This window comes from Cyclopterus lumpus, chromosome 4 (assembly GCF_009769545.1).
Source record: "Cyclopterus lumpus isolate fCycLum1 chromosome 4, fCycLum1.pri, whole genome shotgun sequence".
NCBI lineage: Eukaryota > Metazoa > Chordata > Actinopteri > Perciformes > Cyclopteridae > Cyclopterus > Cyclopterus lumpus.
The window spans coordinates 20162695-20177458 of NC_046969.1; the positions used below are offsets into that span (position 1 = coordinate 20162695).

At 44.0% G+C, this 14764-nt stretch overlaps 1 protein-coding gene across 1 annotated transcript; it reads left to right on the top strand.

The window, feature by feature from the left end:
• The first annotated feature begins 2871 nt into the window (after positions 1-2871).
• cdc34a (cell division cycle 34 homolog (S. cerevisiae) a) lies at positions 2872-14218 on the top strand. Its single transcript, XM_034530035.1, has 5 exons — positions 2872-3317; positions 9571-9657; positions 9849-9946; positions 11078-11212; positions 11341-14218. The coding sequence occupies exons 1-5, from the start codon at positions 3135-3137 to the stop codon at positions 11564-11566; spliced, it is 729 nt and encodes a 242-aa protein (XP_034385926.1). The 5' UTR covers positions 2872-3134; the 3' UTR covers positions 11567-14218.
• The last annotated feature ends 546 nt before the right edge of the window (positions 14219-14764 follow it).

Consider the following 14764-nt stretch of genomic DNA (forward strand, 5'->3'; position numbering starts at 1 on the left):
GTGTGTGTGTGTGTGTGTGTGTGTGTGCTGCTCGGCTTTGTAAGCCTGGAAAAAAACAAAAACGTGTGACTGACTCTTTCTCTTAATCTGGTCCTAGCTGGGGAAAATGGGGACTCTCACCTGCTCAGTTAGCAACTGCAGTGAGAATAGTGCAGAGAGGAAACCACAGCGACATATATGGTATGGGATTTAAACTTCTGTCACAGCACATTGCCCCATTTTGCCTTTTGGCTCAGAGCAGATCTGCTCGTGTTGGTTCGATGATTTGCACAGTAGATCAGTGGTTTTGCTCTGTGCCTTAGCTGTGCGGTCTGACCTACTCCAGCGCTTCATGAGTCTTGTAGAGCCCCCCCAACCCCCTGAGCTTGCAACATATCGTTCCTTTCACACATGGAAGATTTATTGGAAGGCAGGAGAGTATACAAATATTTGAATGAAACTCCAGAGTGTAATGTGAGATTTCTATTTCATCACAGGACAGTTTACTGTGTTATCGGCCTCCTCTTCAACTCACAGATGGTTTCGGTTAGTTGTATAGAAGATATTATATTACTGTAATACACAGAAGGATACTGTTATTTCTATGAAACTGCTATGGTGCTGAGGATGCTCATTTGTGTCACCACATGGTTAAGTTAGTGACAACATAATCTCGCATGACGAGCGCTGCCCATGTTACATCACCGCCCTGCCTCTTTGCTGGAGAAAAGTCTAATGTGGCTGGTGAAGGGACAACAAAGTTACACAATGACACGCAAGTTGTGCTCGCTGTGAGCCGGGAGCATGAAGTGGTTTTAGGTTCCCTTTCAAGCAGTATTGGGCAACGTAGCGTCCACTCTGTGAGCAGCAAACTGCAGTTTTATCTTTGTCTTCACGTGAAATCGTGCGAGACATTTACGCCTGTGCCACCGTGACGTTTGCATCAGTCGCTGCACGCGGGTTGGCGGTCACCCACCTGGCATGTACCCAGATAAACCCCAATGTTTTCTTTTCCCTTCAGAAACCGCCTTGCCACGTTCTTGTACATTGACACATTATCATAAACATGAATGGCCATTTTTCAGAAGAAATGGCCTCCTTTTGAAAACTCTGAGGTACTTGATGTTTTTAGTTTCTGTTATTCATGTCTGAGGTCACTACTCGGTCCAGCACGACTCAACCTTGTAATAGCAAGCTCAAAACTGACTTGGTAGCGTCTCTAATCATATATATATACTGGTAAGGCCCTCTTCATATCTGTCTGCTATTGTAGATAACTACTATGATAATGATGTCTGTGACCTGAAGAGCAAGTCAGCCATTCAACAAGATATTCTGTCCTGTAATAGTCTGAGTACAGAGGTGATCAGCTGTATTTCAGGAATGTCAATTTAAAATAAGTGTACGTATTCCTTGTTCCTGAAAACGACTGATAAAATAGAAAACAACTCCCCTAATCATACATTGTCATGATTCTGATCATTTTATTGTGCATAATATTTGATTAAAATGTGTATATTGCATGATTAGGAATGTACACTTTTTATTTCCTTTTTTTCTGTTCCATTGACCTGCTTACACAAAGAAAAACATGTCATTCCATTTCGTCCTTTTTTCTTTATAGTTTTTTCTTTCTTTTTTTTGTTTAAAGATTACTTGACCATTCTCTATTTTTGATGGTATTGTGTTTTTATCTATTCTAAGTTCAGACAATTAAAAATAATTGATATTGTTTAATGTTTTAAATTATTAAACACGGGGGAAGGAAGGGGGGGTTATATGTGGTGTCATGACACTGAGGCCAAGGGGCTCTGGATATTAAGTTGAGTAGAACAGGTCACATGAAGCAGTGTACTGAGAGGTAATTCTCTTATTGGTTCAGTTGTAGTGAGTTATTTTACCCACGTTTGGCTTGTGACATTGGGTTAGGGTATACTCGTATGACTCTTTGGAAGGTCCTGTCTGTTCATTTCTCCATAGCCTACTCTATTATCGAGCTGTAAAATGTATTAAAGGGGACAACATACATTATCTACATTGCCTTTTAAGGAAAGTCGACCCAAATTGAAAAAAAAAAAAAATGCTGTAAGAAGCTGCTGTAGTCTTTTTTTGTATTGTGTTACAGTGAACGAATAAACACCCAACATGCCAACATGTTTAAAATATTGATTGTGGACAGATGTGTAACAGAATGAGTGAGGGGGAGGTATGGTGTTTTTATAGACTTTTTTTTTTACAGTCTGTGTTTTGCAGATAACGTTAAACACTTAAGCTAAACGTATTGCTTTGAACTTCGATTTCCAGAAAGCTTTGTATGACAGCAGAAGTAATCGAGCTCTTTACGGACTCTCAGCTGAGTTTATTGAAGTTCAGCTGACAAAGCCGCGGGTTGTTGGTGTCATAGTTCACACAGAACTGGTTTATTTTAACGCAAACGTCGCTCAACCGACTCTGTTTTATGTGCGAAAGCAACACACCCGAAAGAGGAGTCATGCTAGCTTTCGTTAGCATCACTGCCAAGCTAACGGGGAAAGGTTTCCCGGTTTCCCTTTCAAAATAAAAGTCCCCCTAAAATCTTAGACTGGAAACGTTATGCTTTGTTGTATATTTTTGACAACAGGACTATTTTAGGTGGAGCTTATTTCAACGAGTTAGCGTTAATATTGTATTTAGTTAAAGTTATCACCAATTAGCCTGAACACCACAAGAGGGATACTCTCGAAACAAAAAATTGATTAAAAACATCGCTACCTCAATATTGGGGTTTATATATATATTTTAACTATCCATTTACACATGGAGAACGTGACAAAAACGTAAGAAATTACACACACGCTTTATTTCGAAATCTGTAACCGGAAATTGAATAGCTAGATGCGTCTGGCTTTCTAGCAGTAGGTTCAGATGCTTGTTAATAACTGGGGCTGCCCGGGATTGTTCACAACAACAGAGGAAGCAGCACCAGCTCGGACCAAATAAAGCCCCGTCGCGATTTTTTAGATCCTGTTTTGGAGCCACACGAACGGAAACTAGCGTTCACGCGTTCTTCAACTGAGAGCCATTGTTTGCACCGAGCTAGCTTTGTCCTTCTTCTTCGCAGCCGTCACAGCTGTGGTGGATCGCTGGTTATATTTATAGAGAGATCGTTGTGGAATATGGCTCAGCATGGACATCATGTAGCCAGTTCCCAAAAAGCACTGATGCTGGAGATGAAAAGTCTCCAAGATGAGCCGGTCGAAGGGTTCAAAATAACTTTGGTGGACGAGTCGGACATGTACAACTGGGAAGTAGCGATTTTCGGACCCCCCAACACACACTACGAAGGGGGGTACTTTAAGGTGAGTAGCTAGTGTTAGCTAGCAATCGTTCTATTGTTCTTTAGCTGGTAGATTTAGCCGACATTTAAGTAAAATAGTCCGCGAGCACAGTCCAACAGTTAACCAGGTAACAGCTAATAACGTTAACCTCGCTAATTGGCAGCTGTTCCCTGTTTAACGTCACAGTGATAAAAACAATCTCCCCTTCTTTGTTCAACTTTTAAATGAACTCAATCAGGATTGTTGCATTTTTTTTGTTTGCTGTACTGTTTACAGCGTGTAAACAATTAACACTTTTTTTTTCTCCCTATGGCGTATTTTTATTTATTTATTTTTTTTTACATGTAACTACAGATGCATTGGCGTCCTTTTCTTTTAATAGCGGCAGTTCGGCACGTGAGCACGTTTTTACGGAGTTACTTTTGTGCTGATGTAAAACAAAAGGTCGTCGGCATAACCACCTCCAGCTTTAACGCAACGTCCTATGATTAGCCGAACTAATTCAATCACTTTTCTTTGTGTTGTTCGTGACAACTCAACAGCCCTCGTGCGATGGGACTTTTTTTTGTTTGTGTGTTCAAATTAATTCAATCCGTAGTGTATGGGGCGACCTTTGCTTTTAGAAATGTAGACGGACTCAATCTTCGTTTTTCTTAGTCAACAGCCGTTTAATTTGTTTCCATGCACACTTCCTCCCCAGAGAGTGGACATGTTTTGGTTTCACAGATATACTCATATAAACGGGAAACCATATCTTTGTTCTCGACTAAGAGGGTTGGCCTCCACTCATTTATTAATTACTGAATCGTCTTGGTATTTAGAGGCACTTAATGCTGTTCGATATGTTTTAGGCCCACAGCAACGTGAGCTCGACAGTCATTTTGTGTTGTTGCTGAGGCCCCTGACTTGTTAACAGCTGGTTGTTTGTACTGTTTTTGACCAGTTTGAGCTACAGAACCTGATTTTACACTCTGGTTGAGCCCCACACACCTACATTGTAAATATAGAATAGCCTGGCATATGTTGCCACAGCAGAGAGTCCTGATGTGTGTGTGTGTGTGTGAAATCCAACTTCTGATGTTGCAAAACGCTGAGTGGATTCTTGCTCACCAAGTCCTGTGCTAATGTGGTTACTCGTCCTGTTAAGCACTTTGATTTATTACGTTGCCTGGCAGAGTCAAATAAACCCCTTTTACTGCTGCTTCAAACGTCCCCTAGATGGTTGTTTTATTGGACATCAAATAAAAAATAATGAGCTTTTATTAATGGTCCTGTCTTTCTGAGAAAAAGACAAAGAGACAATAATGTAGGTCGGGGCCCTGACGGAACATAACAATGTGGTATGAGAAGCAACCATAAATGGCACACTCAAAAGTGTACATGATTTCCTTTCAACGGCATTTTGTTGCTAAGGCCCTTATTAGCCCGTAGTTGTTTCTATGTTACAGCTCAACCGTAATATATCAGCGAAGGCTCCAGATTATCCAGCATATCTTGAATGCTCTCCGTTTTGTAAGTAATCACTTCGGCTGTACAGTGCTTTTGTTATTCCAGTTCTTGAGAAGCGTGTTCATTTTGCCCCTGGTCTTTTTCCAAGCCTGTGAACACACAAACGGAGGGCCTCTGTCAGGCTACCGTAGACGGTGTTCAGTGGATCCGTGTGGGTGCTGTGTACAGGATTCCTTTGTCGGGCCAGGAATGCACAGCCTGGCTGTGAAATCCACCGCATGGTTGTGACTCATTGTTCTCTGCCGGGTTTCCATCCAACCAGTTTGTTATATTCAAATGAAAAAGACAAAGAAAAAAAAAGACCACCCTGTTCTGATCCAGGTCAAACAAACAAACACGACATGCTGCAGCTGCCCGGACAGGTAATGACGTCATACGATACTGAGCTGAGTCAGGTTTTTATTTCACATGGGTGTTGCTCTCAAAGAGTCACACCGGGGCGACTACATTGTGCCTCCTGGCCCACAGTGGACTGGGACATATTGATATGTCATTCAAACGACACAATATCCACAGTACTTAAGTCAACACTGTACCATATCATCATAAATTGATCTGTTGGTCTCACAAAAGGCCCCGACATTCATTCGCTGGTTCTGAGACATTTCCAAGCTTACAGTCTTTTTGTGTGTGTGTGTGTGTGTGTGTGTGTGTTGCCTTCTGCTTTTTCATGGGAATTATCCCTCCGGGCTCGGAGTGTCTGATGTTTACTGGCAGAGGGCCAGTCGATCCCATAGACAGCAGTGGTCCTGGGACATGTATGAAGCAGATTAGCGGGGTCGTTTTCACTCGGATTGCAGATTTAACGCAGTGTTTGGACAGCGACTCACTGTGCGTGTGTTGTTGTACACATTCAGTTTGATTGTCCTACTACTTTTTTAATTTGATTGAATATAATGTTAATCTGAGGCTTAAATATGAGCAATTTTAAATTGATATGTTTCCGATCTACTTCAACTGCTTGTTGACTAAGTCATATAACCATGACTAAAACATTAAAACTGCATCTGTCTATCTCTCTCTCTCTATATATCTCTCTCTCTCTATTTCTAGTGAATCAACGCACTTATTTTGTTGCTGGAAATTTAGCTTGTGGTTATTGTTGAACTCTCAATCCTTCTGTAATCATACTTTTTTATTTATGGCTTTCATAAATGTATTGCTGTCTACTCCAGCACCCACTGTGCTGACTTCTGCTTTACTTGTTGATCAGCTTATTCGGTTAATAAAACAACGAGGACGGCCTTACGGCCAACGTGTGCCGGTCTATAAACTCCACAATGACGTTGCTTTTTCTGTGACACTCAGTGTCTTGTCAGTTCTCATTTGGCAGATTTGACCCCTTACTGTTTTGCGTTGTACAGCAGAAAAGGGTAATGTGTTCCATTTGCACAGCTATACGGTTGCAATGTACGACAGAAACGTGTGTGTGTGTGTGTGTGTCTAAGATCTGTAAAACCGGAAGGGTGACCGTGTTTGAAGGGATGCCGTGTCAGCACCTGGCAGCTTTAATTGTCATTGTTGTTGTATGTGATTATGTTGTAAATGGGTTCATCTTTCATATCTCAGGCAAGTGGTTTTCTCGAGTGGCACAGACCACGTCTTCACAGCAAACAGGAAAAAGAGGGGTGTCTTTTTTAGCTTCGGTCCACAGCCGCTCGGTACTGTCGAGCAGCTGACTCGGTGCCTTCCTTCCTCTTCGTGTGCATGCTACATAATGTGTCCCAGCCGTGGAGGGGAGGGAACGGGCAAGAGGACCCGGCTGCAGAGGCCTCGGCTGGGCCGAGCTCTTGGAGTCATGTTTCTCCCTCTGGCTGTACCACGGACAAACGAGAGCAGGAAAGAGGAGGGAATACAGAAACTGCCAGATCAAGAGCAGGCAGAGCCCTTTCCTTACAGTGGTGCCTTTTTTTTTTTTTAAAGGAGAGCCTGCTGTGAATAGAGGTGAGTGTGACGTGAGGCCCCAGTAGACAGTTATTACCGTCCCCTGAGGCCCTGGCCATGTGTTCGTTCTCCTCTTCCTGTATGGGCCACCAGTGTGGAAATATATATACTCCGCAAACATAGCTGCGCAGGCTGTTTTGTTTGAAATCATGCTCACACTAAGAATCAGTTTGTCACGTAACTTTAGCTTTGGATCCTTTTTCCCGTTTAGTTAGAGGCGGGGGCCGTGTGTGTGTGTGCGTGTGTACGGACACAAGGCCTTTATTTTCTCTTCTCGCGTTCATTATGAACTTGGCCTGGGTGTACGAGGATAAGGTCTGTAGCGAAGGCGAGGAGGTGCTCAGGGAGAACGGAATGATTTGTTCTTTTCAGGGTCTTTGCATTGACCTGGTTTACTTCGCCTTGGTGTCATTTTCCACACGGTGGGCGCATTCCCTCCTGTTCCTGTTCTCTCTCAAGGCAGCTTTTTAGCTCACAATCCAAGGAAGATTTACTTTTTTCTTTTCTTTTTTTATTACAGAAAGAGGAACACTTATCTAGTGTCCCGTAGTCTTTGTAACCAGCCTTTCACAAGTCCTTTTTTTTAATGCTTGCCAGGAAATTGGCTGCACTTCAAATGAACTGTTCCTCACCCTTTGACTGCGGATGCTGTTAATTCTGTGCTCGATCCAATTATGAGGCATGACATGCAAGCCAGCTGTAGCATTTTGCTGCAAGTGTACTCGGGCTAGCTCTTTGTCATGGCCAGAGATCTCCTTGAGTGGCGGTATCTGAAGCAAAAAGTCCTTCCCAGTAATGGAGACACAGCGAGAGGGGAAAGAGTGGGTGTCGTACAGTAAAGGCTCACGTGTGAGAGTATATAATACGGGTGGGAATAGATTTATTCAATACATGACAATGGGGGTAAAAAAAGAGAGAAAGCTGATCTAGGCCCTCGAAGACCCCGCTGAATCGTCCTCTCTTTTTTCTCCTCCTCGTGTTTCTTCTCTGCTCGCCAACCAAGCACCATCATACTTCTCCACCCTCCTTCCATCGATCCACAGTTTGGTGACACGCAGGTCAAGAGTTTCAGCATTGAGCGTTGAATGGTGACGGTCTGCATTGTGTTCGTGGCATTGTGTTGCCCAGATATATCAAAAATAAGATCACAGTTGCCTACTTCTCAGTCGGTGGACGGGACCGGTATGATCTTGATGCTGATATTGTTGGAAGACGAACCAAGCGCTCGCTGTTGTTCCCTGTCGCCCTTGTCTTCCTCCCCATCCTGACTGGCTGCTGTGTGTTGCACTGTTGCCAGTGAGTAATGTGTACAATCTTGGCTTGGACCCTGCACTCTGAAGGGTTGGCAGGGTCAATCAGGGGATTTTGTTATTCGTTCTCTCAGGTGTCAGTGTTTCCCCGCCACTCTAGTTCAATATGGTGAGACCAGGCTTATTCTGCAAATCCGGATGACTCGAGACACCACATATTGTTCTTGTTTGGAAAGTCAGGACATACTGACACACACTTTAGAGACAACAGACCCTGAAATGCAGCTCCAACGGGCTGATTCTGTGACCGGGAGCAGGTCAAACTTGATGAGCGTTGATGTGATACTGCTCCATCCAGCCTGGCTTAAAGGTTACAGTGCATGCAGAGAGGGATAAGACCTTAATGTTAAGCACAAGTATTATATAGTGCACAACCCCTTTTTATTTCCATGTGAAATCCCCCACTACCACATCACCACCTCCTTGCTCCCATCCAGCCGATTCCCCTCCACCCTCCCGCTTGTCTGCTCACTATGGTGCAGACCAGCTGACCATGCCGAATCAGCAAATGTATGTGTGTATATATATATATGTGTGTATATATATATGTGTATATATATATATATATATATATATATATATATATATATATATATATATATATATATATATATATATATATAAATTATGACAGGGGAGATAAGCAGACGGTTTCATGCTGTGCGTGTGTGTAATCAGTATCTGTGTGTCTGCCCCCACCCCTTGCTACCCAAGGCAGGCCTTATGGTACGGGAGGAGGGGTCCTGCACACATAGTAGCATTTATACTGTGTGGTGGTGGTCTCGACGTATTATAGCAGAACACGAGTAGTGGATTGTCTTGGGTTGCAGTGACAGCTGGAGAGGACAAACCCCCACAATGTCTTTTATGCAAGCAGCCCCTCCCTCCACCTATCATCCCCCCCCCCCCCCCCCCCCCCCCCCCCCCCTCATATTGGTGTGTCTCTAAAAGCTCCACAGACTCGGCAGCTGAATGCACTGCGAGCCTCCCTCCAGACAATATTACATTACACTGTCATTAGCTCGTCCATTCTCAGCCACCTTGCGTTTGCCATGACATGTACAGCTACTATTTATAGGTTTTTCTCTCAATCACGACCAACGCTGATCAGCATGATTGTGGAGATCTTCATTCAGCAGCTGCTTGTTGAAACCAGTGCTGCAAGCGTAGGTCTTTGTGACGAAAAATGTTGAGAATCAAGCACTCTCTTAATCGTGTGTGTGTGGCAGGCATTGTACAGACTTTCATTCTTGATTTTAGTTTAGTCTCCCCTGGGAGAAGGTGTCCACAAGCAGTAGTTTTTAGTGTGTGTACAATACACACTGAATGTTTTCTTTCAGTAAACTGCACCAGTTGCTCTGTGAAAGTATATCTCTAAAGGAATCTTTCTCTGGTACATTTGAGATGGCATGACTGAATAGGTGGAAATGGTTCTCCCAAACAGCAATAGTTTGGAGGGAAGTAGTCATGACTTGTCTGATATGTTGTTATGTGTCTTCTCTCGCCCTCAGGCTCGGATCAAGTTCCCCGTCGACTATCCGTACTCTCCACCTGCTTTTCGCTTCCTCACCAAAATGTGGCACCCCAACATTTATGAGGTAATTGTAACCAGTACAAAACATACAGGAGCTCCTCATATATTTAATTAATATACAGACGGGATATGTGTCATGGATGTAGGGTGTGTATGAGTAGATGATAAAACTCTGTTTCAGAAGGATTTTTAAAGCGAACTATAGTCTTTCAACTGCATCTAAACTGTTGTTGGTGTCTTCACTCGTGTCCCTAGAATGGGGACGTGTGCATCTCTATCCTGCACCCGCCAGTGGACGACCCACAGAGCGGGGAGTTGCCTTCAGAGAGGTGGAACCCCACACAGAACGTCAGGTACGCAACATAATGGTCTCAATTCTGTCCCGAGTTTATTTGTTAAAGGGCAACGCGCACAACACGATAGGCAGTACGCTGTTTGTCCAGTGGCTTACAGCTGTCTCTTTTTTAAATATAATTATTTTAATCTTCAAACTGTCAAATAATTATTTATTTTTCTCTTTCCGTCACTGTCCACATTTCAAAATGTTGTTTAGTCAAATAATTTGTGGTTGGGAGTCTGTGCAGGCACTGATTTCCTGTAGCTTTGGACCTTAATGCGATGTTGCATAACTAGCCTCCTCCTACTGTCCACACCTCCCCATTGTCTCTTTGTCCACCAATCATCAATAAGTCATGCAAGTGTTTATGCAGCTTGTAGCCCATTTCTTCCTCCGGCTAAGTTTTTAGATTGTTTTCTTATCTAGTGAGCAGGATTTAGATGTTATCCTGTTGTGGTGGTTTTCATGACTTTCTGTAGCGTTCTTCTTTTTTGGCTATTGTATGCTAGTTTTTCACCCAATGTGTACCTCAGATGGTGTAGTATCCTAGGAGCAGCTAACCGATCACAAGCTAGTAATCTGTAACTATTGACTCTCCAGTTCATGGAGATAATATAAAGACACTTGTGTAAAAGGTATAAACGTCCAAACATTATGTATACTTTATAATTTAATATATTTATGTACAGACACAAACTCCCATAGCTGGATATAACTGTGTCCACAGTAGCTCATCACAAAAACTGAATCTAAATCAGTCCACATTCTGTCTCAAGTAAAAAGGAGAGCTGATGGGAGATAAGTTTATTCACAAAAGTAGTCAAAGGTAGACTTTAAACGATGTAACACCATTTTCTGTCTGTATTTTTAATGAACCGCTCTTGGAGCTAAATTCAACAGATGACAGCAGAGACAAATGGATGTTCTGGGGTTTAGAAGGCTGGTTGTCTGACCCTAACCTTCATCCCTCCCCCTCTTGTTCTCTGTGTCTTTCCTTTCTTTCCATCCGTGTACGACTCTTTGTCCAACATTCTCAATGTCTCTCGTCTCGTCTTACCCTCCCCCCCCCCCCCCATCTCCCCCAACCTCTTCCTGTATTGCTTTTCTTGTATTTTAATCTCTCTCTCTTCTCTGGCGTCTCCCTCAGGACCATCCTGCTAAGCGTGATCTCTTTGCTGAACGAGCCCAACACTTTCTCCCCCGCCAACGTGGACGCATCCGTCATGTACCGCAAGTGGAGGGACAGCAAGGGCAAGGACAGAGAATACATCGAGATCATCAGGTACCGAGAGGGGACCAACGACGCGCACACACGCAGCACTCTTTACGCGTGTGACGGCATGGGGCAGGTACACACTAAAGCTCGGCGTGGCCTCATCGGTTTCTCCCTTCTGTCTTTCCACCTCGCAGGAAGCAGGTGGTGGGGACCAAAGCGGACGCAGAGCGGGACGGCGTCAAGGTTCCCGTCACGTTGGACGAGTACTGTGTCCGCACCCAAGTCCCGCCCACAGACGACGGCTCCAACCTCTTATACGACGACTACTACGACGACGAGGAACTGGAAGACGACGACGATGACGACGACAACGAGGACTGTTGCTATGACAACGACGACTCGGGCACCGAGGCCTCCTGACCGTGCCTTCCCATGACGTCCCCGTGTCCCTGACCAGTCCCTGCCCCTCCCCCTCTCCCGCCACACACGCCTCCCTCTCTTGTCATGGACTGAACTTTAATCCCCTGCCCCCCTTCCTCCTTAATAAACCCCTCATCATCCTCACTTATCACAACCCCTCCCCTCCTCCCCTGTCCACCTTCTGTCACATGTGCAGTCAAAGTATGCACACTGAAACCTGATGCATCGAAGCTACAGTTGTTTTTGATTCTTACATGTTTCTCTCTTTTCTTTTTTAATTTTTTTATTAGTTGTCTGAGTTGAGGTTACACACACAACATACACACAGCAACGCAACAATAATAGTACTTCCTTATATGCTTCTGGTCTAACTTTCCCAAACGCGTTTTAGCTCCTGTTCCTTCCCCCGGCTTTGAGTGGAACAAAGCCTGTCTGATGGCAAGTTTCTGGCCAGGGAATGGTCACGCCTTTTCATCAGCGGAGTGGAATGTAACGTCACAGGTCAGATCAGAGTACAACAAGCAGGGAGCATTTCCAAAGAAAGCTTATTAAGGAGAAGGAAAAAGTAAAAAAAAAAAAAAGAGGCACGGTATCTGTTAATAGCCGAGTCACTTCTGTCTCTGAGCCGTGTGTGTGTGTGTGTGTGACCTCTGGTTTAGCCGGGTGTTCGAAGCCCTGCCAAGCCCCAGGGCTTGTGCTGCTCCAAACAGGGAAGTTATCCATTTCAAGAAAAAGCTGTTCACGCTCCCTTGTGCCTTCCCCTCACTCCCTGATATCACAGATCTGGGTGACTTGTGGGACGGACCGTATACACAGCGGGTCAAAGGTGGCACGGGGTGATATTCACGCTCACAAGATTTCAGGTGAGGATAACGTACAGACTACGCCCTCCCGATGGAAACAAACTTATTTATAGCAGCACCTGTCACGATTTGTCCAGGGTGTGAGTGAGAAAGGTGTACACATCCAACAGCTGAACTGAAGACTGGAATGTAGATCCCACAAACGTCCTCTGACTGCCACGCAGCCTTCATCATACAAGCACGTGCTCCTCGTGGCCTGGATGCATTAGGAAAACGGCTAGCTGCGCCCGCTGCTGCTCATGAAATCCAATGTACTGTATTTAAAGAAAACTATGCAGTCAGTGCTTGAACCTACTCAATATGCAGTGCTTTAAACGTGGCAGGGAAGCTGAGCCTTTCAACAGTCTGACCTGAACTCTGGCTTGAGCTTAACAACCTGCGAGGGCTTCGGACCGACTGTCCTTTTGTTAGAGGACATGTGCATTTGTATCCGTCTCTGTTTGTCGGTGGTTTGTCGAGAGAGAGAGAGAGAGGCACAAGTCTCCAGGGCGGAAGGGACGAGAGAGAGATTGTACACTCGCCTTCATCAGAGCTCGCTCCCTAGTGGTTAGTGGTGGCTCTCTGTGCTGGCACTTGCCCCCCCCCCCCCCCCCCCCCCCCCTTTCTGAAATGCTCGACTGGGCCGCAGCCATCTTGACTCACCTGAATCAATGAACCCTGTTACCTCAGAGGAGATCGGGTAGCAGTGCGAGTGACTCATAAGAATGGAAATGGCCCAGTGAATATGCAGACTGACGGGCTTTTGTTTTCAGTCCACACTGTCCAAGCCCCCCCACCCAGGTTTCGTCTCTCCTGTCTGCCAGGAGTGCTCTGGTGCACACCCAAGACACGTTAACACCACCCAACAGTATTTACGATGGAATCCCCAACATCGCTGTAATCATGTTTCCGTTTGTGTGTGTGTGTGAATATTCCCCGAATTTTTTTAAGATGTGCTGAGAAGAAGCAGAGTTGTGAAGGAAGTGGAATAGGGTTGATCTTTTGAGCATGAACAGGAGAATGTGGTTCTTCGCTAGCATGCTGTTATGACGTGTTTGTGGTTTTAGGTCCGCTATAACAACCGGGGATTGGGGGGGGGAGGCTTCTTTTACTGTTTTGATGTAATCTTTGATTTCCGAATTGTGGTGTGAGATGCAATGATTTATATCTTATATGTATTAAGTGCTATGAAATTGACCTGATAGGATTGTTCACGGAGGAATGACTCAATGTACCAACTTTATTATACACAAATGGCATAATAGCAGAAAAGTTATGAACCAAATTGACACAGCACACCACATTATTCCAGCCTTTTATCGAGCCCTAAATCTCAGAAATGAGTTCTCTAATTGACCATCACACACCCTAATAATGACCACCCCCCTTCCTCCCGCTGTTTTTTTGTTGACGTTTGAGGGTGAATGGGATTTAATTTGTCAAACTACTGTTATTTTTATCGTCCCTCGTCCCCCAGTTCTCTGAGCTGATTGCGTCGCTGAGGGGAAAGAACCCAGCAGTTGATAACAAAAAAAAACGACAAGAACCTCAGGAAAAAACAAGAAACATCTACCGACCAACAAACAAATCCTTTTCCAACTGCGTGAACCTTACCCCGGAGACTCTCACTCGTTTGGCTCCAATGGACTGTTTACAATCTCTACCTTGATATGCACATGTGGATATTTGACGATCACTTGATGTTTATTGTTTTTTTTTTTCTTTTCTTGTTTGTATTTTTCTTTTTCTTTTTTCTTATGGTTTGTAAATCTATTTAAAATCTGAAATAAAGATCTTTATTAGATATTGACTGTTTTTGTTGCAATTTCTTTTTACGGTGGGAACCCCAAGCTATTTTCTAGGTTTCTACTTGAAATAACATACCCAAACTAAAAAGGGTCCATCTCTGCAACCACAAAGGCTATTTGAATAATGTTAGTGTTGTAATAAAGGCAAACCATGTGTGCTTTTGTTCAGATGTGTACATATTATTATATTTGTTACTGGTTAAGAGTAAATAAAGATGAAAGACAGCAAAAGTTGAATTTCCAGGTTCGCCTAAGGAAAAAAAAAAAGAAGCACTTTCAGGATGATTATCTCTTGGAAGGATGCACAGCAAAGGTTAAAAAACCCATTTGGGTGCCATGGGGCTTAAAAGGTTAACGAATCGTTCTCTTATAGACAGTGTTTGTCTATGAGGCGTTGCATCATAGACGACACCAATGGGATCGGCAGTGAGGGGGTCTCTCTGTGGTCAGTCTATCATCATCGGTTCATGTCACACTGACTTCTCGCCGTTTGTCTCTACAAACGGACATTAACTGCATTATGGGTCTGCTAAACACACAATTTCACT